Source organism: Lissotriton vulgaris, chromosome 5, assembly GCF_964263255.1.
Source record: "Lissotriton vulgaris chromosome 5, aLisVul1.2, whole genome shotgun sequence".
Classification (NCBI taxonomy): Eukaryota; Metazoa; Chordata; class Amphibia; order Caudata; family Salamandridae; genus Lissotriton; species Lissotriton vulgaris.
Genome location: NC_141693.1, coordinates 1,011,960,788 through 1,011,985,635, shown reverse-complemented (window position 1 = coordinate 1,011,985,635; position 24,848 = coordinate 1,011,960,788). Strand labels below are relative to the sequence as shown.

The window sequence follows — 24,848 nt, the reverse complement described above, 5'->3', positions numbered from 1 at the left end:
ATAAAAACATTTCTGTTTTAATGATTTTTAGAGTTCTTTTACATGTTGCAGCTTTTGGAATTTGTATGAGTAGGCCATATTTAGGATTGTTCATTTTTAACATCATTACAAAACTAATATTATTTCTTAATATGAAAAGTTTGACTTACTTTATTATGTTTTGAACAGTTATTAATGAGTTGATTTACTAAACAATGCTTTTAATGTATTGAAATTCTCTTGCTTAGGCTGCATTATTTCATGACCTAATGAAATGAACTTTGACATGCGGCTTCCAAATGTTGCTTTAACTGTTCCTGCTCATGTAACAATTTGACTATGATTGAAGTGTGTCAGTGTGAGAGAGAGACAGCGCGAGAGAGAGCGCGAGAGAGAGCGAGAGCGAGAGAGAGCGAGAGCGAGAGAGTGAGCGCGCAAGAGCGAGCGAGTGAGAATTGGTGGAAACTGATCCTTGGACTGTACTCATGAAGGAGCTACAAATACACTTCTTTTTTGTAACTAATCTGTGAGGATGGCAATGACTAGCTTGGAAACAATGCTGGAGTAGCAAAACGAACCTGACAATCGGAATATGACCGCACAATGACCAGACCACTGTGGTGTGATTACTGAGGTCACAACTGCATCATCTATACTATAAAGACAGACACCCCGAAGGAGGGGGTATTATCAATATTTTTTGTGACCGAGAGGAAGAGTTTCTACTTTTTTCAGTGCTTATTGCTCAACAACATTTTAGAGAGGACACTTTGGAATGCTGTAGCAGCCTCTTTTGTAATTGCTGATCGATTTGGACTCCACTGGTTGCCAACAACCTGAATTTAATGCTTTGATGTTTCCTTTTTAATGAACTTGTTTACTGAACTCTTTGGACTGATTTTGTGAAACACCAAATCTGAACAATCCCGAATTTTGTTCTTTCCCCACATTCATTGACATTTCTCTAGAGGACTTGACCTTTTGTCCCTTACTTGAATGAGGTTTTGTCTCCTTTGAAATCATTCTCCGGCCTTTATTGGTAGTGGAAATCTGTAATGCTCAAACTATATTCCTTTGAAACCTTTTGATTAATGTATAGTTTAATACTATGCGCTATTGGTATTCTACCTGAGCTACTTAAAATGTTGCTTGTATCCATAGATTTTGGATCATTAATACATTAAGTACATTTTTTTAAATTACCCGAGTTTATTATTGTGCGCCGATGTTCTTTCTTTAAAATGTGCTGCCCATTTCAATATTATTTTATAGCATGGTATTGATAGTGGTGTATTTGAACCTTATTTTGAATTTATGAGTTGGCTACCAATTAATGGTCCTCATTGGGTGGCCTACATCCGTTTTGGATACCCTAATTCCCACCCCTTCACTATCGGCATAGAAATATTTATAAGAGGACAATTCCCTCTGTGGTAAAGTACAGTGATGTAAGTTGACTAATCATAATGGGCCCAGTACGCTTAGAATAATGAGTACGTTTGTAAAAACGCTTTTGCTAGATCAATGTACAGCATGGCAAATAGATCACTACTGGTCTAAAGAGAAAAGGTACTATTGGCTTTGAATAACTGCACGCTGTAGAGACAGTTTTAAATACACAAGGATGGAAAAAAAAGACTGGAAGACAAAAGCTTTGGTAGAGTGAAGCAATGGCCTGTCAACTTTAGCAATAAAATGCACTTTTTAGGTTTGTGTGTGACAGGAAAAAAAGGTCACAAAGTGAAAGAGAGCTAATGGCGAACGCTGGTGGTCCCACCATGCTGTATGATCTGGCCCCCGGAATCCAAATGTCAATGACAGCTGAACAAACATGTAGATGAAGCAGGCTAACTCAAAAACACACTCAGTATCTATATATGTATGCGCTATTTTATTATTGAACTGTTTTGATTACATGGGGCTGCTATTTCTAGGCCACACCTAAAAATGTAAGCATTTGCTCTCAACCATGAGTAGTAGATGTAGGTTGTAGTTTTCCTTTGGCTTTTAGTATTGTAGTTATTCTTCTGTGAGCTCAGCTGTATACGTGTATCGTCACAAAGAATAGAAGGGTTGTGCCATTCTCAAAGCTCTACGGTACAAAAGGGGGTGGTGATGGACGGAGCATCTGAATCAATCAAACACTCACACCCAGTCAAAACATCTGGGTTTAATCCATCACCGTTCTTTAGCCCACTCTGCCACCCCAGTTCAGATATGGCTATATGCAAATCAGTCTGACCCTGTGCCTCATGGGAACAGTCCAGCCCGAACTGCCAAGCCATGTCTTCCCTGGACCGGAAACAAGCTTCCGAGGACCGGTTTTGGCATCCCAGCCGTCTTCAGCCTGGCTTGCTTGAATCCAGTGGTAAAGTGAGCAAGGGACTCACGTTGAGCATACCCTGCCACTTAAGTGTGGCAGGGTATGCTCAGACATGAGTCCCTTGCTAACTTTGCCACTGGATTCAAGCAAGCCGGGCTGAAGTCGGCTGGAATGTCAGAAACCGGTTACGGAAGTGTGTTTCCGGTGTTTTGACTGGGTGTGAGTGTTTGATTGATTCAGATGCTCCGTCCATCACCACCCCCTTTTGTACCGCATTCTCAAAGTTCTGGCAGTAGCTGTGTGAATATCACTGGTTCATCATTTAACATTAGGTCCATGATCTATGCAAATAGTTATGCAGTATAGCATGGTTTAATGAGGTAATTACTTATTGCCTCTTATTTCCCTATTATAAACTTTAACCGAACAACACATTGCAGGGTTTTCCTTACATAAAATCACTATTTCTCTTATTGAGACAGTTTGCAATGTAGCTGCAATAACATCAGAAGTTTTTCTGTTGTCATTAATCCAACAGCTCCTACGCCTTCATTACTGAGGTATAATAATATGAACTGCCTTTGTGCAGGATTTTTGGTTTTGCAGGATATTTTGGGATATTTTAGTCCCATGATCTCCGAATGATAATATATCGGACATAATCACAGCATTGCAGGGACCCAAGTCAGCAGTGGTCTTGGAGCGGTCCAAAGCAGATCGCCAGTTTGTCTAACTGAATGGCAGATGAGGCAATTTGTAAGGAAGTGCAGGATTCCACTTTTTGAATCTTTACTGGGCAAGTCTTTGAAACACCGAGATTTGCATACAGAATCTGTGTGGTTTGAGTTTTTGCAAAAAGAACATCTGATGGACAGAATACAGAACAATGTCATACATTCACCCCAGTATAGAGATCTGGGCCTAAATCCATCGTTGTTTTACTCACCAAGCCATTCCAGTTTGAACCCAGCCATATGCAAATCAGTCTTGACCCTGTGCTCAATGGGAACAGTCCAGCCCGAACTTCCAGGCCAGGTCCTCCCTGGACTGGAAACAAGCATCCTAGGACTGGTTTTGGGCTTTCAGGCCTCATCAGCCAAGATAGCTTGACTCCAGTGGCATGGAGAGCATGGGACCCACGTCTGGGCATACCCGTCCCACTTGGTGTGACAAGTGCAAAAAGAAAAATTGCTGGACAGAATGCAAAACAATGTCATACATTCACCCCAGTACAGAGATCTGGCCAAAATCCATTGTTTGTTAGCTCACCATACCGTTCCAGTTTGGACCCAGCCATATGCAGATCTGTCTTGACCCGGGAACAGTCCAGCCCGAACTGCCAGGCCAGGTCTTGCCTGGACTGGAAACAAGCATCCTAGGACCGGTTTCGGGCTTTCAGCCCTCATCATCCAGGATAGCTTGACTCCAGTGGCATGGAGAGCACGGGACCCACGTCTGGGCATACCCGTCCAGTTTGAGTTTTTGGGCATATTCCACTTGTTGCCCTTCGCATTTCCTTTGCTAATTTTAGCTGACAGGAGTGTGCTGTTAGACAGAGGATCGTCTTGCAGTGAAGCAGCTTTCCCAAGAGTATGCATTTTTGCTTTGCTTCAAGCAGGCATGCTGCCCGTCACATTTAGAGGAGTAGCTAAAAGCTCCATCAGGACCTGCAACAAGGGGACTCCACAGGTCAAACAATCAACCAGAGCTGCCAATTGGTCAGGTATATCTGCAGCAACAGTAAACAAGACAAGTGTGCTCTCCTGACTTGAGGTGCCATATAATTAAAATACTGCCATATTAGAGCATGCTCTTAACTAGAGTATCCGACATGATACAAAAATCATTTTGAGCATGTTGGTCTGTCTTCCATGTAGTCATGAAACCTTTGGGATGTCGATGTGGAGATGTAGAGCAGGAGAAAGGTTTCAGTCAATCCTCGGCCAGCCATATCTGCATCTCAACAAGCTACAGTCTCTCCCCAGGCAACTACATTTTTTAAGCACAAATGGTTTCCTTATGTCCCTATCAAGCTCTATGCTCTGCTCTCCCAGGCTTCTAAAGGTACCAGTACCTCATGAAATCTTTCAGCTCAAATAAATATAACACATGCCCACCAAAAGCTGTTCAACTCGAAATGATGCCCATAAATAACTGGCATGGAGGCCGCCAAATTAACTAAAAAGTTCAGCTGGAAGCAAAAAGGATACCTCACATAATCTCAATGGTACCATAGGCTCTGGACTATTCAAGTTTCCTTTCTTATGTTTTTTCTACTATTTTCTTTTTTTCTTTTTCAGTACTAATGTCAATGTAGGCAATGTACAAAAAAATGCTATTCTACATTATCTTGCTATATTGGAGGTGCTTTGGTATTCAGTAGACATGTTTATCCTTTTGAAATATATCAATGCAAAGATTTATACACAAAAAGGTTTAAAACTTAAATATGCCAAACTTCTTCTACTTATTGGCTATGCTATAGGTTTTATGTCTTCAGTCTTAACAAGAGATACAAACTTCACTAAAACAGAACAGTGTCCACAATTATCTCCGTATCCTGAAAGATGTCTACATTAAAGCCTTCACAAGAAGATGATAGACGGAGCACTGAAACTTTTCAGACACTCACAAAAGTGTTAAAATAAGGATTTAAAAAAAAAAACAAAAGGAAAACTCGTGCCGAAGACTACTGAACTCAGTTAGGACAATTGTAGGAATTGGGCGGACAGACTAATTTGTATTGTATTGTATTGTATTGTATTGTGATTTGTAGAGCGCGATTGCTGCCCAATGGGCGTCCAAGCGCTAAAGCATAAAAAACAGAACTGAGGGATGACGGAAACGAGCTTTAGGTGGACCTGGCAAACAAATAAGTTTTCAGTTGCTTGCGGAATGAGAGTAGGTTAGAATTGGACCCGATTTGTAGCGGGAGTGTGTTCCACATCTTCGCGGCGTTTAAGGAGAACATCCTACCTCCGGTCCTGGCTCTCCGCACTCTTGGGACTACGGCCAGAAAGGCTTCCGTAGATCGGAGGGTTCTGTTGGGATGGTATTGAGTAACCAGTTTGTTAATGATCGCTGGACCTGACCCCCAGAAAGCTCGATGGGCGATGCATAGTGCCTTAAAAGCCACTCTCTGCTTTACTGGGAGCCAGTGTAGGGCGATCATGGCGGGTTTAGCAGACTGCGTCCTCTGGATCTGTAACAAGGCGCGGGCTGCGCAGTTCTGGACCACCTGGAGTTTTCGCATGGACAGCTCTGGGGCCCCCACATACAGGGCGTTATTTGAGTCCAGCCGGGACTGAATCAGGCCCTGAACTGCCACTTGTTTGGCCTCCATTGGGAGGAGGGGAAGGACCTTCCTTAGTATTCTAAGTAAGCCAAAACAGATGGCGGATAATTTAGTGGCCTGGGTGGAGAAGGAAAGGTTTTTATCCAGCCATACTCCTAGGAATTTTTACACTCTCTTTGGGGGTGGGAGGAGTGCCCAAACATCCAGGCCACATGGAGGGGAGTGAAGTGGGTGATGCAGAGCCTAGGAGCATGAGCTCCGTTTTGTCTCCATTCAACTTTAATGAAGAGCCTGTCATCCACTTTTTTATATCCTCTAAGCAGTTCATCAGATTTCCTGAGGTGTGACCGGTGCCTTCCTGAGTCAATGAAACCACTAGCTGGGTATCGTCAGCATATGATACAATTTTTATGCCTAACGGTTCGACGAGCCCAGCCAATGGTTTCATATAGACATTGAAGAGCACAGGGCTCAGAGAAGAGCCCTGTGGTACTCCACAGTCTAGGGGTTTTCTGGCTGATATTGTGTCCCCATCGAAGATCTGGAAGGATCTATTGTGCAGGAATGATTTCAGCCATTTTAGTGCATCGCCTCCGACACCGATGTTATGCAGACGGTTCAGCAGAGTGGCATGGCTGACAGTGTCGAAGGCTGCACTTAGATCAAGGAGGATCACTGCCACTTATCCCCCCTGATCTAATATCCTTCGAGACTCTTCGACAACTGCCAGCAAAGCAGTTTCAGTACCATGTTTTGGCCTGAAGCCTGTCTGGGATGGGTCCAGGAGTGCATGGCTTTCCAGAAATTGTGTCAACTGAGTGTTTATGTGTTTCTCTAGCACCTTACTTACCCAGGGAAGTAATGAAATTGGGCGGTAGCTAGAGTGATCTTCTGGATTGAGGGTGGTTTTTTTTAGCAGAGCCCGTACCATGGCTCTCTTCCATCCAGTTGGTACTGTGCAGGAGGATATGGATGAGTTAAGGAGCTCTAGCACCACTGGAAGGATGGCTTGGCCTGCCTGGAGCAATAATTCTGGTGGGGCAGGGTCGAGGGGGGACCCAGATTTAACTTGGCGTGCCAGTTGTTGCAGTGTCTCCAGGTTAAGTGGGGGAAAGTGATCCAGCATAGGCTGTCCTTGCAGAGGGGAGTTAGTCAGGGGGCTTTGATTTATTGAGTTATTAGCTGTTACCGGGAAGGCAGAGTAGATCTGAGTGACTTTGTTATGAAGAAAGTCTGCAAGTTCATTACATTGCTCTAACGTTTTCGGGGCTGGGGGGGCAGTATTGACGGTGATGCAAAAGATGATAGGCACACACGTACAATAATGATAGATGGGGACATTTGCAATAAGTCACTGCTGGTTGGAACAATCTGAAATTGATTTACTTTATCTGCTATACTAACTATTTTTCAAGGTCCACCCATGAAAATAGGCAAAACATCACTACTGCATTGCAAGTGCAATACGTGGCATAAATGTCTTGCATGGTTTTAAGCATGGACCTGAAACTAGGGTTGTGTACAGTTGCCACATGGAAGAAAATGTTGTTTCTTCCACTCTACAGCAGGCAACCTTAGAAACATATTTGGCAAATACTTTTAAAACAGAGATGGCATATAGTGCTCTCAGCCAACTGATAACAAATCACATGTGTTAAAAAAGAATCCACCATACTACCAACAATTATCTGGCATCCCAGTCTAATCAGAGAAATACAATCATGGGTGGAGATACAGTCTTCACAAGTCTGATAACCGGTATGTGTAAAGGTGGAGTGGAAGTTCTCCAAAATGGGAAAGAAAAGGATGAAAAGTAAGAAAGGTACATAAAGAGACTGGGCGTCACCAACTATCTGATACACATACCATGAATTGAATCCAAGAACATTTAATTTTCAGGTCACATCATAGTTTTAGGAAATACACTTCAGTTAACACAAGTGGGAAAACTAATGAATATAAAATGGGACTAGACAAGAGCCAGCATAGCTGGAGGGGTTGTGCGTACTCTTTACTGTCTGCTTGGTGTTTGCAGTTTCGCCACAGGGTGGGAGTAGAAATTAGCTGTACAGAAAAAGAAGGAGCTAGACCTGTTTTCAGACCAACTCTAAAGCACACACTCAGGAAGGATGATTCCATTAAGCTGCAAATGTTGTCTCTCTTGGCAAGAGAACAAGTAAAATGCCTCTGGCTATGCCCATGAAAATTCTTGCTCAAATTTTATTATAACAATAGTGTAACCAAAAGTCAAATGTTTCATCCCATGCAACACACTCAAAGTGGCAATGCATTTATGGGTCCCTAATTTGATACTTGGGGGGGGGAGGGGGGGGGCAGAGTGGCTACTTAACTCTCCATATCACATTGCCTCATCGAAAATGACAACTTTTTCCCTCGTGTTCTCCAGGACTAATTACCCAAGAGCTAGGCAAGGTTAGCACACATAGAAGGTGGTGTTTACCTGGTGAACTCTGAACTCTCTGGATCAGTCAGTTTCTCACTGGCTTTTGATAGGAAGGTTCCAACCATCTACAAATGAAACAGAGGGACACATTTAAATCACTTAAAACAGGTGGGAAAAAAAACTTATAATCTGCAGAACAAATGACTTACATATGTGGTTACTTTTTTGGGTGGATACTCTAACTGCAAACTCCTCACCTTTAAAAACCCTTGAGGTGCCAGTTTATCCAGAGATTTTTTTGTAGCAGTGCTCCCATCCGCCCCTAGGTAGCTTTGTGCTGCTCTGAGCTAACTCCATACCGCCACAAAAGTAACAGAGAGTGGAGTTACATATAAGCACCACCCGTGCTCACTCTTTTCCCTTTTAATGACTTAAGCAGCCAAGTGTGGACAAATGTTGATAACAGTGTGCTAAATACAAACCTAGGGCCTTTTAAGAACAAGGAAGCAGAAGGGCAATGAGAATATCTGCAGGTAAGTAACATATACCTCTTATGGACACTTCTAACCGCAGTTTCTCACTTTAGAACACATACCAAGCAGGACTTCCCCAAGGATGAATAGCATTCACATCTGACCTGGCTGTTAAGGCAGTAGTAGTCCATGAACTAAAGAAAACAGTGCCAGGTAAGTCGGCAGATGTCAAGAACAGGCATTTCCTGTGCCAACACCATGCCAGTGGCATTTTCCCTAGAGGAATGGGCCCCACAGAACTTTCAGAGGCTGCTTCTTGGGCAGTGTATAGCAGAACTTAAAGCAGAGGTCTATGCACCTCAACAAGGTCCTCTTCTGCACAGACTTTGCTTTGCTCTAGAGAACAGCAAAAAGAGTGGATTGTCCACTCGATGGTCCTTGGTACATACTATGTAAAATTTTAAAGACTTTCTGTCAAACCGATGCAGCCTCTCCTCCTCCATGGAGCAAAGAAATACAGTAGAGGGAAGGATTGGCTGATATGGAAGGGGGTTATGACTTTTGGTAAGGTTCACCAGAATCATCAGCACCAATTTGTCCAGAAAAAATATGAGGTATGGCAGTAGCAGTGACTGACTGCAGTTCACTTATGTGAGGAGCTGGCATTATCGCAATGAGGAGGACAGCCTTCAAGGTCCGGAAAAGCAGCAATCAGTTATGCATAGGCTTAAAGGCTTACACTAGAGGAATGTGAAGACCAAATTAAGGTCCCACTACGACATCACAAGTGGCTTAGGAGGTAACATTTTTGTAGAACTATTGATCTGCGCCATAATGATAGGTGATTTAAACCAGGACAGTTGGTCTGACAAACAAAGGCCAAAAGGGCCAACAAATAATCTTTTGCAGTGAAAACGGCAAGACCTGCTGGGCTAAAGACAAAACAAAAAGGACGTTCAACAGCTTAATCTGTAATGGGTCAGTGTCCTGGGTACCAAACCAGGAAACAAACTCGGCCCAGGCTATATTTTGTGGAATAGGTTTGGCAGTGAGGATGACTAGTATTCAACTATAGCCACTCAATCTACTGAGGGAAAATGCTTATTCTCAGGAGCTTTGGGTACCACACTTTCATAGCCAAATCCAGAACCACCAGGATGACTTGGGCCTGGTCACTCTTTATCTTCCTCCAAACCCAGTTTAGAAAGGGTAGTAGAGGGAAGGTGTACAAGAGTCCCTTGTATTTTAACCAGAATGAGTCTCTTTACTTTCAGTTTCGCATAGGCGCTTAGAGTGCTTACAGCAGGCGGGGCTGGGAAAAAGAGTACCTTTTGCCCAATTTGGGATCACCCAAGCAAAAGTGTCTCCCATGTTTTGTTTGCATGTCCAACTTATCTATCTCTTCTGTATACCTGGCTTGTATCCATCTGTAGGCTAATAGGTGTATGGAATTATCAGAAAGAATTGTGCAACCTTAGATCAGATTCTAGCCATGTAATGGCCATTTCGGTTGCAAAAGTTTTAGGTGCTATGTGTGTGATTCGTGGTAAATCCCGTCGGCGCCTTTTGACTTGACCTGCACTATTTGAGTGCATTTCCTTTTTTGTTTGTTTTATCTGATTATCAATTATGATTTTACTTTTATGTACAAATTGTATTTATTAGCTGATGATTTTTTAGGTCTCTCCTATTAATCCCGCATCATCTACATCCTGTAGTGTACCATGCTCTGGTACAGGGTCAGGATCGCAAACAAAACACGCATTTGCAATGCAATAGGTCTCGCATTTATGAGAGTTTGAGCTATTGGCATTAATGGCAATGCCTTTTATTTATGTGTTGCTTTAAAACCGATAAATAAAAGGCAATGTCATTTACAATGCTAATAGCATAAGCTCTCGCAAATGCGAGACCGATTGCATTGCAAATGCGTGCTATAGTATTTTTAAAAAGCATTAGGAGGGAGCATGTCCTGCCTGCAATAGAAGGCAGGATAAAGCTATTTGAGAAAATAGTGCTAGAAGGCTGTAATTAAAGCCTACTGAGCAACACATGTAACGGGGTGTCTATATGGGGGGGGTTCAAAATTATAATTAGATTAAGCAAGCTATTGCCCAGAGTCACATGGTACTGGGCTAATCTACCGCCGGGAATCGAACCGTGATCGACAGATTATAGCGTCAGTTGCCCTGGCGCAACACCTCTCCCCAGGTTAGAGCCAGAGTCCATGGTAGTAGAGTTCTTTTGTACTCTTATAGCGCAACCTTGGTTAAGCTCAAGCAGACAGTGGTCAAGGATATGAACATCCAGCAGTTCTAGAAGTCGGCATGTATGTTGGGGCAGGGGTGGAAGCGTGAACCAAGTCAGTACAGGTCCAGTAACGATTCCAGAGTGGGCAGACCTTGCTTGAGAGGGGCCTTCCGCCACTAACCCAACTGGAGACACCTGTGGTTCCTTGGGCCCTAAAGGCATGCCAGAGGTAGTCAGAATAAGCAGGCCCTCTTTGAAGCCTCTATCTGCTGCAAGGTCATAGAAGGCCAGAGAAACTCAAGGGACCTAGGGATAAACTGAGGGATCAGCTCCACAGCTTGTGACCTCGATGGAATCAGAGTGGAGGCATGAAGTACAGTCCCAGTTTGCTTTTTTTGTGTTTGAACGTGTACTTACCCAAGGACTTTGTTTGAGAAGTGGAACGGTCCTGGGAACAGCCCCATGACATAGCCCAAGGCTGGGCCTGCAACTCTGGGTAGGATCTCCGTTAAGGCCACAGCGACTTCTTGTGTCCATTGACACACAACTTAATTTGAAATCACCTTTAAGTGCATGAGGGCGCACTTAACACACAACCTTGAGTCCTGTCATGAGTCCAAGCACCAGACACCTCCTGCAAATCCGTGACCAACATCTGCATAGCTTGAATCCAGTTATTTACAGTAGGAACATCATTCCCTAGCCCACAGTGGAAAAGACTGGAGCAGACAGAAAACCGCCAAGCTCAGTTCAGAAAGGAATGGCCACTGGCATGCAGGGGTAGCCCTTATATGTGGCTCTGCTCCGTCACTTTCAGGAAGGAAAGGAGTCAGTACGAGCTGCACGACACCTAGTCTCACTTTGGAACACTGCTAAGAATAACTCTCAGGAACAAGTTTGAGGATATGTAAAATTTAGAAATCTGCAGCTTCAAGAGTTTTGCAGCTTGTTAGCTTTAGATTTAAAGCAACCGTTTCTCTCCCTGAGACAGTGTGTGCACTACCTGCGACAATAGTCTGATAAGTTTGATCAGCAGTAAGAAAGATGTCATTGTTTCACTAGGCGCCTTCGCCATACTGAAGGTACCGAAAAAAGATAAAGAAAAGGTTTAGTTTTCCCCCATGACCAATGCCCACAGATCGTAGCTACATTACAATCCTGCCATCTGGGAGTGATGTGGCCTGAGAAAATAGCAGTAAAAGTAAATATGTATTAGAAAATGTGTGAGGCTGCCTCAGTAGCAGAAGCAATACAGATTAAAATGCAACGTGTGATTAAGTAAAGCAGTGAAAAGAGCAGAGCTGTGTAAGGATTCCCATTTCCCTTGACATGAAACAGAAAATTAATCACAGCAACAGTGGTGTATAGTTGGAGAAGAACCCATGCCCTTGTCTCTTTCTTAACTGATTAGCAGCTTAAACAATTAAGTGGTTGGCTGCACAAAGTAATATGATAGATACATGTGTTCTAGCACTGCTGTTGTAACACTTCTACTAAGGATTTTTAGGCTAATGATAGGTTCAAGTGTGAAAAGTTATGAAATATCCAATATTGGAGAAACAGCGTTATTACACTCCAACTGGTTAAAAGAAATGGTTTATACAATTAAATCTGTCTATACAGCTGTCTGACAACAAAATATTGCAAAAACAACAGTTGATGGACAGAATGCAGATCAATGTCATACATTCACCCCTGTACAGAGATCGGGACCTAAATCCATCGTTTTTTTGCACTCCACACCACCCCAGTTCAGACATGGGAACAGTCCAGCCCGAACTGCCAAGCCATGTCTTTCCTGGACCAGAATCAAGCATCCTAGGACCGGTTTCTGGCTATCAGCCGTCTTCAGCCAGGATAGCTTGACTCCAGTGGTGTGGAGAGCATGGGACTCACGTCTGAGCATACCCATCCCACTCGGGGTGACAAATGTAAAAACAACAGTTGATGGACAGAATGCAGATCAATGTCATACATTCACCCCAGTACAGAGATCTGGGCCTAAATCCATCGTTTTTTTGCACTCCACACCACCCCAGTTCAGACATGGCCATATGCAAATCAGCCTTGTCCCTGTGCCTCGTGGGAACAGGGTCAAGACTGATTTGCATTAGGCCATTTCTGAACTGGGGTGGCTTGGGGAGCAAAATAACGATGGATTAAACCCTGATCTGTGACTGGGGGTGAATGTTTTGCCATTGTGCAACATTCCGTCCATCATCTTGTGTGTTTTGACAACATAATATTCACAACACTTCTCTAAAGTTCCAGACTCATTCCAAAAAAAAGACTGAAATTCAAAGTCCTACGTGTAGTATGCGTTGCTCTTTAACATAATGGACCTTTCTGTGAGATCTATATTGTCCAAAAAATGTTTTCCACTTTTAGGAAGACCGATGTAGTGTTTACACAATCCTGGGGCAGAGTAAGGAACAATGACACTAAGCGGTGTCCTCTTAATTATGAATTTGACACACTTGCCACATATTTTGAAAATTTCAACAACAAAAAAAAAACATTCAGCTGAATGGAGTAAAGTTTCTAAAAATAAAAAATGAACTTGCACATGTACAGCAACACCACTCTAAAGACTCACAAAACATTTACTAGTCACGTGTTGACTTCTTTGTTCAGATGTTAAAGAGGGAGAGCATTATAGTTGTGCTGTTTTAAAATACCCCCAAAAAGGGGGCGTGGCTTGCAGCCGAGGGAAATTACCGCAGCTTAGAGGAATTCCAAGACCGGCGCTAGTTCCCCCATCGATCAGACATATAATCCTGTCATAAATCCGCCCTCAAAGACACCAGTGGGCATCGGGATGTGAAGGGCACCATCCGATCCTGTGTTGAGCTCCGCAGCCGCAACGCACAAGCTTCCAGGGCAGGCCTGAAGCCGCCTACACAGGTAATAGAAGCCGGGGCTTCGATTGGTGCAGGGGCCGGCGAGAGTAAAAGCTGATTGCGCCATAGCGAAATCCTGGGCCAGCAGCACGGGCGTACGAGAGCACACCGAGGTACGGCGATCAGCCAGACTCATTGGCCATGCAGCACCTGGGGAGGAACGGCAAAATACTGCCCAGAGAGAGTCGGGGCCTGGAACCTTCATAAGACGGGTGCAAGGTGAAGTGTTGGCTGGCTCTGCAGCTGCATAGGGGCTGAAATAGCAGGAGCGGCCAGTAGACGTGACGAAAGCCTGATGTGAACTCGCCCCTGCAGGTAGCGGTAGAAGTGGGCGGGGACGGAAGGGCTCGGCGTGCCCCTACTTCTAAAAATAATTTCAGCCCGTTCCCCTACTTCTTTCTTTGAAAAAAGCATCCCGGGACGGAGAGAATAGTCCTACTAATAAAAACAATCACTTTTTTTTCAGCTTCCAGGGGCTGCTCGCACTTCTCTGTTGAACTCCAGAGGCTGCAGCTCGCACAGACCGAGGGCGGCCCATTGTCATTCCGATTGAGGCTGATTATCCCCTTTGGAATGACAATGCGCCCGCCCGCAGCCTGCCTTTAGCATCGGCCAGTGAGATCTGCATGAGGTGTCTCTGGTATCTGGGTGCAGGCCATGGCTCCTTGTGCAACAAATATACGAGATGGGTCCGCAAATGTGTAGTCATAACTTTAAAACAATCCCGCTGGGGCGTGAGAGGTGCGCTGTGGGCAGTGTAATCTGCTTTTTGGAAAACACAATCCTGACGTCGACGACACGGAGGAGGCGAGGAAAAGCATTACATTCGATCAAACTATGTTTATAGACCGTATACTTGTTAAAACACTTGTGGCTGTCAAAGGCGTGCCCGAAGGTGCTTGCTTCTTCTAATGCATTTTATGGAATATATATTTTGCTTAGTGCTCTAAGCTGTGTTTTTATAAGTGTGTTTTGCAGCTCGGTACGTGATGTATTAAAGGGGAAATCCGGTGAATATTACATTAGTCTCAACTTCCAGCAGACGTAATTGAACAAGGGAACATCGTGGGATGCCTATTGTTGGGGATTGTTCGAAATACAGGTCTTGATAAAGAGAACGGGGTTTTCCTTTAAACTGCCAGGCCCCTTTAACTGGAGGACAACGTGATCTTAAGCCCTCCTCTGCGATCCCGTGGCCTTTAAGGTGTGAGGCTCTGCTCAGGGGAGAAGCCAGAAAATCAAAATGCCCCGAACTTTGAACTACACTTATAATGGCAAGCAGCACGTGATGAGAGTGTGCTTTGCACTCCCTAAAAGAGCGGCCTTCACTGCTCCTTCCAACCAAGGGAGTAGTCAGAAAATTAGAATGCCCCCCATTTTGCAGTAAACACCAAGCAAAATTAATGTGCCCATCCTCCACTCGAAGAAGTGACGGGGACAGGAGAAGGAGAAGTGAAGGGTATAGGAGAAGTGAACGGGACAGGAGAAGTGACGGGGACAGGAGAAGTGACGGGGACAGGAGAAGTGACGGGGACAGGAGAAGTGACGGGGACAGGAGAAGGAGAAGTGATGGGACAGGAGAAGGAGAAGTGATGGGACAGGAGAAGGAGAAGTGATGGGACAGGAGAAGGAGAAGTGACGGGACGGGACAGGAGAAGTGACGGGGCAGGAGAAGTGACGGGGCAAGAGAAGTGACGGGGCAGGAGAAGTGACGGGGCAGGAGAAGTGACGGGGCAGGAGAAGTGACGGGGCAGGAGAAGTGACGGGGCGGGAGAAGTGACGGGACGGGAGAAGTGACGGGACGGGAGAAGTGATGGGACGGGAGCATTGATGGGACAGGAGAAGTGACGGGGGCAGGAGATGTGACGGGGGCATAAGCGGTGACGGGGGCAGGAGCGGTGACAGGGGCAGAAGAAGGGAGGAGGCAGGACCTTTCCCATTGGGCGCAGGATCTAGACTGATTTGCATATGGCTGGCTCCAAACTGGAATGGCATGGTGAGCAAAGAAACAATGGATTTAGGCCCAGATCTCTGTACTGGGGTGAATGTATGATATTGTTCTGCATTCAGTTGTTCTTTTTGCTATATTATGATTGAGCAGCTAGCTGGCGACATGAATATGAAGGAGCCTTTGTGGGTTTCCGTGAGTCTAGATTCTCCTGAAGAGTCCCTTTCTCTTCTGAGCCCTGCTTAACACATGTGTACAAGAGGAGCCCTGTATTCATGACCTCAATGTTTGAGACATAAAATAATCATGGATTTCTGAACATTGAGTAAAAGCATTAAGGTAACATGTTGTTCCGGCTTATATTTCACACGCTTTACATAAACCTATATTCCCTATGAGTGTTTGCTTTTTCCTGAATTAAACCTCAAACATGTTTATACATTGTTTTAATTAAATAAAGTTATAAGCTGTAACTGGTCAGTGAAATGCTAAACTGCTAAAAATTGGTATGTTTTGCTATTTCTAGCCACGCCCCTGACTCCGCCCACTGATTCAATCTTCGGTTATTCCCGCCCCCTGATCCTCCACCCACAGTTCCCCTACTTTTTTTTCCCCACTTCGACCACTGCCTGCAGGCGCTTTTTAATACCGGATTACGGGGGGCACCCTCTGACTACATATCTCAGGCGGCAAGACTGAGGCCGCAAGAACCACAGAGGCCTGCGCAAGTGAGTGAAGCCTGGGCCTAGATTAATGCGGAGCCCTGGGGGGAGGCCACATACAGACAGTCAGTGGGAAGGTGATCGCCCGGACAAGATAACCCTCTGAGCACTTAAGGGGAGGCGGTGGAGAGACCCCAGCGGGTACAGAAGACCGGCATGCCATTAGAGGGAAACAAGGTTGAGCGAAGGGCCTGATTGCGGCCATCTGATCAGCACTCCTGACGTCTACAGGCAAGTGAAGGGGGTGACACAAGGGTACTATTCCGGAGTCGCGCACGAGGTGCCGGAACCTGCTCTCTGCGGCCTCCAGATTCGCATCGGTGCCTGTGGCGCCCGAATTCAATGGGGGCGAAAGCGGTCCTGCGACGTAGACGGAGCCGGCGTCAGGGGCACAGTGGGGACCACCAGTTGGCATCAGTGGCCCCACTTTGGATCCCATTCAACACTTCGAAGGCCCCGCGGTGAGTGAAGGGAAGAAGCGGCCTGCATGCCCAGTATAAGCTGGGACTTCAATTACAATGGAGGCCCGGCGGCTGAACTGCGACAGGGGGCGGGAGACGCCCAATACCGTGGCTATTGACTAACTGGGGGCAAGTAGGCATAAGAGACATCCAGGACCAAGGAATCTATCTGTGCAAACCTCAGATCCTCCACCTGGATGCCCATAATGTTCATCTGAACCCTTACTACGTGCCTTTGCTCCTTACCTCTGGAAAACAGGGAGTTTGCGAATCCGGGCAGTGATGGGGCCCGAGTTAACACACTGGCAGAGGCAAGGCTTGCGATCCCCGGGGGCCGTGGGGAGCTGCAGGTGGAGATACATAGGGGCTCACCGGCTGGCGGCCCCACGAGTCTTAGGCAACAGAATTTGTGAACTACGCGATACGTGAATACTGAGTGGATAACTTCCCTGTCCCCACATCGCCAACTACAGACCCTGCAACAGCATTTAGTGGCACAGAGGGAAAACCGACAGGCCGGGCAGGGCAGACAGTCCCGCGATAGGCGCCGGCAATTACCGACTAGTGCTGAGCCATCCGGGCGGAAATGGGAGGCAGGGGTCCATGCACGACGTCCCAGGGAATGCTGGACAAGTTTGCCTATGGAAAAGACTTTCCTCCACTGCCTGAACGCACGGATCCTGTGGACAAGACCCCTGGAGAGGAGGGAGGGAACAGGTCACACTAGAAGATAGAATGTCCGCCCTCACCAATGTGCAATCGACGGTAGGATCGATTTTGGCCGATGTCTCATTCCTGCGAGCGGATTTTCAAAGGATGGCTACAGGGTCACAGAAGTGGAGCAAGTGACGAAATCCCTGACCAAGGACACCACCACTCTGATCCAAACGGTGAATCGACTGGAGGCGGAGAACAAACTCATTTCGGCAAAGCTGGATGACCAGGAGGGGCGTTCCCGGCGCAACCATGTCAGAATTACATGAATTCCGGAAAGTGAAGGGAGTCCAGCCATGGACTTGTATGTAGAGGACCTCATAAAAACTATACTACAACCCAGGGGGCTATCCACCTTTTTCTCAGTTGAAAGGTGTGAGAAAGTGCCATCTTTCTTGCCTTGGTATGCCCCCACTTTTTTCTGAACTGCTGATGTGCTTTGACTGAGTGTGCCCTGGGTTCCTGACAACAAGGTAACCAGGGCCTGTGTTCCTTCCCTAAAACTGTGTTGAAACTAAAACCCAATTGGCATATCTAGCCACCTATCAGTCCCTAGTAAGTGGTACCTTAGGTGCCCAGGGCATGGTGACAAAAGAAGACCCCTGAGGACTGCTGCACTTATTGTGACACCCTCAGGGGCCCTGTACCCGGACACCCAAACACTGCCTTTGCAGGCTGATTGTCTAAGTGCAGAACTAAACCAAGATTCGACATGGCACACAACCCTGTGTGGACAAAAGTAAAAGTTCCCTTTTCATGTAGTCTAAGAAAAAAGACTTGCGTCTCTGGGGGGTTACAGAAAGGAGCATGGGGTGAGCCAACATACGTATTAAAGTTGCGAAAGGATTGACAAATTCACAATCAATTTCAATGAGCCTTAGTAAACATAATTTTGCCTATCTGAGTAGAACGTAAGATAATAAGGATGTAAACACTAAAGTGTAAATTGTATAAAAAAAGATTTTTTATTTTTAGATATTATTGTCTGTTCATACCATCTTATGAAACAAGTAAATACATTTATTCATTAAAAATATATTAAAACATTTGATATAACATTTTATCTCACAAAATCAAAATACAGTTAAAAAGGTTTTTTCAATGCAACAATTTTATCACACAACAAAAATTGTCGACGCGGCGTTTCGGTGATATTATGTCGTCACCTTCTTCAGGACAGTGTGTAAGTTAAAATCACTATAAATTTAAAACACAAAAAGGATAACATGTTAACATTTCTCCATCATTAGATGTGTTGAATCTTTGGCAGAGCAGAGTTTAACTGTAGTCATCTACATAGTACCATAAGCATTTAGGTATTAACTCTCAGATACATCCTACATTCCAAAACATTCTTATTCATTGAACCGTGACGGCACAATTGTTCACACTCTGTATATTACGAATAATTCAAAAGATTATAAAGCTGTAGGGTTGCTCTATTTTGAAGACAAGCCTATATAGTATTTGTGAATCCCACAACTGGAGAAATGTTAACATGTTATCCTTTTGTGTTTTAAATTTATAGTGATTTTAACTTACACACTGTCCTGAAGAAGGTGACGACATAATATCACCGAAACGCCGCGTCGACAATTTTTGTGGTGTGATAAAATTGTTGCATTGAAAGAACCTTTTTAACTGTATTTTGATTTTGTGAGATAAAATGTTATATCAAATGTTTTAATATATTTTTAATGAATAAATGTATTTACTTGTTTCATAAGATGGTATGAACAGACAATAATATCTAAAAATAAAAAATCTTTTTTTATACAATTTACACTTTAGTGTTTACATCCTTATTATCTTACGTTCTGCTCAGATAGGCAAAATGATGTTTACTAAGGCTCATTGAAATTGATTGTGAATTTGTCAATCCTTTCGCAACTTTAATACGTGTGTTGGCTCACCCCATGCTCCTTTCTGTAACCCCCCAGAGACGCAAGTCTTTTTCCTTAGACTACATGAAAAGGGAACTTTTACTTTTGTCTGCTTAGAACCCCTTCCCTTTTCAACAAGGGTTTCTCCTTCCTAATTTGAAGTACACAACCCTGTGTGCCATGGGGCGCTAGAGGGCGCGCAAGCGGAATGGCTGCCTAACAGCGTAGCTCCCGCTCCCTGGCCCATAATCCTACACTAATCTGCTGCCAAAGGAGAGTAATATGCTGCCATATACCACCAACTGATACGGTGGGTAGTTGCCCGCACTCGACCCGAAGCCTGGGTCCCTAGAGATTACTGATCCGCCGCAAACGGCATCCGAAGTACTACTGGTGGCGCTGTTGGAGACTGCCTCTCGAGGGGACCGGCCACGGAGATCTACTCGAGGCCGCGGCTCGCTATGAGGACACAGGCCCGACCCTCGCTTCTGATATCTGGTGCTCGGGACTGGACCGGATCTAGACTCGAGCGGCGCTACACCTGCCTGACATCGCTGGCGGGGGCCTGTCCCGCGTGCGAGCTCACCCCCCCCCGTGCCTGGCTCGTCGTGGGCGGCCCGAGAAGTGCCGCCTCTGTCCCTGTCTTGCCTGGAGGACGGTGGGACTATCGAGGGTGGCGACCTAACTGCTGCTGCACCTTCCTAGGTTGCCGTGGGGTGCTGGATGACCGTGAGGAGTACCGCCGCCTGATAGGAGGAGAGAGGGGGCTGGATTCGGCGGGAGCCGTCCTTCCCTGGTGTCCGGCGGGCGGCTGCGGGCTGAACATACATACGGGCCTCGGGGATATTGACTGCCGCGGTCCCCGTCGGCGCTCTCGCCCCGACCACGCTTTGAGCCTGCACATTGGTGGGGATTTCCATGGTCCCTACTGCCCCGGAGTGACTGCTGAGGCTCCCTGCTGCGTTTGCTTAACCTGGTGGTGGCTCCATACCTGGTCTGGAGGGATTTGTTTCTTCTTTGCACCGGCCTTGGTCCCATTGCTTGCTTCTGGCTTGTAGACTTACCTCTCTGATTGCTATCGCCGATCTTGGGGCCTCCTTCACACGGTGCATTTGTGGATGACGCCGATCATCTGCAGCTTGCTGATATCTTACCCCTACCTGGTTTATTCATTGTTCTTCAGCGCGTGGGGTGTTGGGAGGAGCTGCTACCCCCCCCCCCTGGGTGTGCCTTCTGGTTAGCGTTGGGCGCGTGGGCAAGTGAATATCGGCCCGCTAACTATCGCTATCCCACCTGCAGCTAGAGTCCTACGTGGGCAGGGACATCGCTCCAGTGAGTTGGCGTAACGGACACATCCCGGGGATAGGATGGTGCGCCCCGAAACCGCCAGATCAAAATAAGCTTTGATGGCGCCAGAAAGGGCGCGAAATCGGTACTTGTTGAATCAGGGCCCAGTGACGCTAGCCCGGCGGCTGTTGTTTCCCCTGCCAAAGACATGGACTTGCATCACCTGTTCCAGGAGATGAGACAGGGATTCGCCACGGTGGTGGAAAAGGTGGATGGCATGACGTCTAGGCTAGATGCCCTGGTGCATAAGGTTGACCGCCACGAGGAACGACTAGCAGCTGCGGAACAGCGAATTTCGGATACTGATGTCACATCGACTCACACCACGCAACTGGCCCGCATGGCTAACTTGCTCCGCATCATTGCAGCCAAGAATGAGGACTTGGAAGCCCGCAGCCGACGCAACATACGCATCACGGGCATTCCGGAATCCACAGACACAGGCAAAATGGAACTCTATATCCAAAAGCTCCTCAAGAGCTCGATAGGGGAAGATGCTTTTTCATCCCAATTCATCATCGAAAGGGCACACCGCTCACTAGCGCCTGTACCTAAGCCCGGTTTGCCGCCTAGGCCGATCATTGCTAAACTATTGAACTATCGCGACCGAGATGTCGCGCTGAGAGCGGCCCGGACTCAACAATCCTTGCAATATAACGGTGTGTCCTTTTCCATCTACCCTGACTTAACCCCTCTAGTGCAGGAAGAGAGGCGCAAGTTCCTTCCGGTGAAGAAGAAGCTTCGAGAGGCCCAACTGGAATATGCCCTTCTGTACCCAGCGAGGCTGCGGGTCACAAACCTGGGGAAGCATCGCTTCTTTACGAATCCTCAAAAGGCTCAAGATTTTCTAAAATCAATTCGCAAGACTCGAAGAAATGGTCGTAACGCTGAGGCAGACACGGAAGATGACGACCCAGCCCCGGCGGCGGACGACCATTGAACAAACGATCTTGACTAGACCAGACCACTTGCTGATCGGCACTATTGACTCTAGCCCTTGCTGTGAAAACTGGGGGCCTTGGGCTACATGCCGCAGAACTGCTCTACCTACTATCTCCGAGGTTATGTATGCCAGAGACCACGCTCAATGCCTCGACCTCCACCGAGGGCGGTACAGAATGGGAGGCCCTTGGCGGGAGGAATGGCTGCGCGCTCTTGATGCTGTTTCTCATGCGGGTGATCCCCAAACTGGATTTTGGGTTGTTCAAGTTACGGATAGGGGGGGGGAGGCGGGGGGGACTGGGGAGGGAAAAGGTGGCTGCTGGCATGATTGGGATGCAGTAGTGGGAGGGGGGGTGATGGTTCTTGGGGGGATGGTTCACACACGGGATGGACACTCATGTCGTGAAATGGTATGTCTGCAAGTATAGTCTTGATGGTTCGGTATTTGCTGTCTTACCACTACTAGGGTGGGACGTGCTGGTCTTCTGCTACTTATGATGGTCTTAGGGTCTGCTGCACAGCTAAACTGCTTGTCATGGAATGTTAGAGGGCTCAACAACGCTAAGAAATGTCGCAATGTTATCGCTTATCTTAACAGACACAATGTTCAGATTGCCATGCTTCAGGAAACTCACTTGTCACCACTGGTTAAGGCTACTTTTGCAAGCAAATGGGCCGGACTTCGCACATTCTCCTCTTATTCTGCATACGGCAGAGGGGTTACTATCCTTCTTAAGCGCAAGGTGCCCTTCCAGAAATACGGCGACTTGACAGATAGTGAGGGGCGCTATATATTGCTGTGGGGACGTATGGCCGTGACACGATCACGTTCGTTAATTGCTATGCTCCCAACACGGACACACCTGCCTTCTTCACCACACTCTGGGGCAAAGTCATGGATACGGGATCCCGACATGTCATCTGGGGAGGGGACTTCAATTTAGCATTGATACCACAGTTCGATCGATCGGACAGAGCGCAACACTACAAGCCTAGGGCCAGGGAGGCACTAGAGGGGGTTATTGCTGAGGGTGGTCTTGTGGACATATGGCGATACCTACACTCGCTCAGGCGGGAGTGCACACATTTTACATCGCATACGGATACATGGGCAAGATTGGATTACTTCCTTATTACTAAAGGTATTACCTCGGACGCTCTGGGAGTCACGCACCTACCACGAACTTACTCTGACCACAGCCCTGTCCTATTGCATACACGCATTCCAGGTTGGGACAACCCCAGGGCACAATGGAGACTACAGCCGGCAGCTCTGTTGGACGACTTGTTCCGCACTGAACTGGGGGAGGAGATTGCCACTTTCTTCCTCAGGAACAAAGGGTCAGTGGATTCAGTCGAACATATCTGGGAGGCCTTCAAGGTCACCATAAGGGGGTACTGCATATCTAAGAGTTTCGGGGTCCTGCGTAACATACAAAACACTATCCACTCGCTACACAGGGAGCTGAGAGCGTTGGAGCTTCGCATGGCGGAGGACGGCGGTCCTGAAGTTCATGCAGAATTCAGGGACAAGCTGTCACAATATGAGGAAGAGGCTAACAGAGGAGCAGAATTCCGTGGGAAACACTGGCAGGCCAGAAAATACTGTGAGGGGGACAGACCGGGGAGGGCACTCGCTGTCCTTACACGCGCCCCACGCAACCACAACACCATCCTAGAACTAACCGATTACCAAGGACACACAATCAGGGACTCTGACGCAATACTCTATACCTTCACCTCTCACTACCATACCCTCTACACCACTAACGCAACACCAGATACGCCATACGCAGACTTCCTGGGCGATGAGGCGCTATGCTGGCTTAGTGACGGAGACAGGGCCTTCCTGGCGGCCCCCTTTGAGGTAGATGAGATCCGCAAGGCCATTATGTCATTGAAGAATGGCAAGGCGCCTGGTCTGGATGGCATCCCTGCCGAGTTCTATAAGGCTTATATAGACATTATGGCCCCTGTCCTTCAAGAAGTCTACGAAGAGTCTCTTGCCGATGGCATCCTCCCCTGTTCCATGAGGGAGGTAGTCATTACTTGCTCTTGAAACCTGGCAAAGATCCCGGATCTTGTAGTTCCTACCGCCCGCTTTCCCTGTTAAACTGCAACGTCAAGATCCTCGCTAAGGTCCTGGCCAATCGGCTGTCCCTACTCATGACCAGAATTGTTCTTCCTGACTAGTCTGGTTTTGTTTCAGGTCGGTCTACCTCTCATAACCTACGCACACTATTCTCCCTACTTCGCTCTATTCATCCTGACCTACCGGTTGCTGCAGTCTTTCTGGATGCCTCCAAGGCATTCGACTCGGTCGAATGGCCTTATCTGCTCTCGGTTCTGGCAAGCATGGGTTTCCCGAGACTTTTCATCTCCTGGGTTCAACTACTCTACACACAGCCTACGGCAAAGATCCTCATTAACGGCCGCCTTTCTCACCCTGTCGCCATTACCAGAGGTACACGTCAGGGGTGCCCTCTATCCCCCCTATTATTCGCAATTGCAGTTGAACCACTGGCCTGCAGGCTGCGTCAGCTGCTCGGGATGGTGCAGTCCAGTGCCTTCAATGCCAAATCGACGTGTCTTTATACGCCGACGACATTACCCTCTATGTCAAGCACCCTGACCTCCATCTCAACCCCCTATTACGGGAATTTGTAGCATTCGGCGGGTTATCGGGAACAAACATAAATTGGTCTAAATCGCAATTCTTCCCCCTTACAGATGCGGTCACTGACTTCCCCCTCGACTATCCTCTAGAGTGGTGTCGGACAGATCTTCGATACCTCGGCATACAGATCTCGCGTGATAAAGATGAAACGCTCCGCTCCAACTATGGAGTGGCAATCACAAAACGTATGACCACAGTGGATCGCTGGATCACCCTACCATTGTCCATGGCTGGCAGAGCTTCCCTTATTAAAATGGTGGTCCTGCCCCAGTTCCTATACCTCTTCCTCAATATCCCATATTATCCGGGTGCTTTCTTTTTCAAAACTCTCCGATCAGAACTCTGTCGTATATTCTGGGGGGGCGGGGGGGGGGGGGGGGGGGGTAAAAATCCACGTCTGAAATGGTCCATGCTGACCCAACCTTACGAGACTGGAGGATTTGGCATCCCCGACTTTGAGGCTTACTACCTCTGTGCGCAGGCGCATTACGTATATCACTGGATTGTCCCGATGACCTTCATGCCTCAGC

General features: G+C 46.8%; 1 protein-coding gene across 1 annotated transcript in view; it reads right to left on the bottom strand.

The window, feature by feature from the left end:
• The window catches only part of RRP12 (ribosomal RNA processing 12 homolog), a 438,408-nt gene that overhangs the window by 185,259 nt on the left and 228,301 nt on the right, over positions 1 to 24,848 (bottom strand). Inside the window, exon 19 of the mRNA XM_086922631.1 lies at positions 8,059 to 8,126. Within this exon, the coding sequence (XP_086778757.1) occupies positions 8,059 to 8,126 (68 nt within the window). The remainder of the gene's footprint in view (positions 1 to 8,058; positions 8,127 to 24,848) is intronic.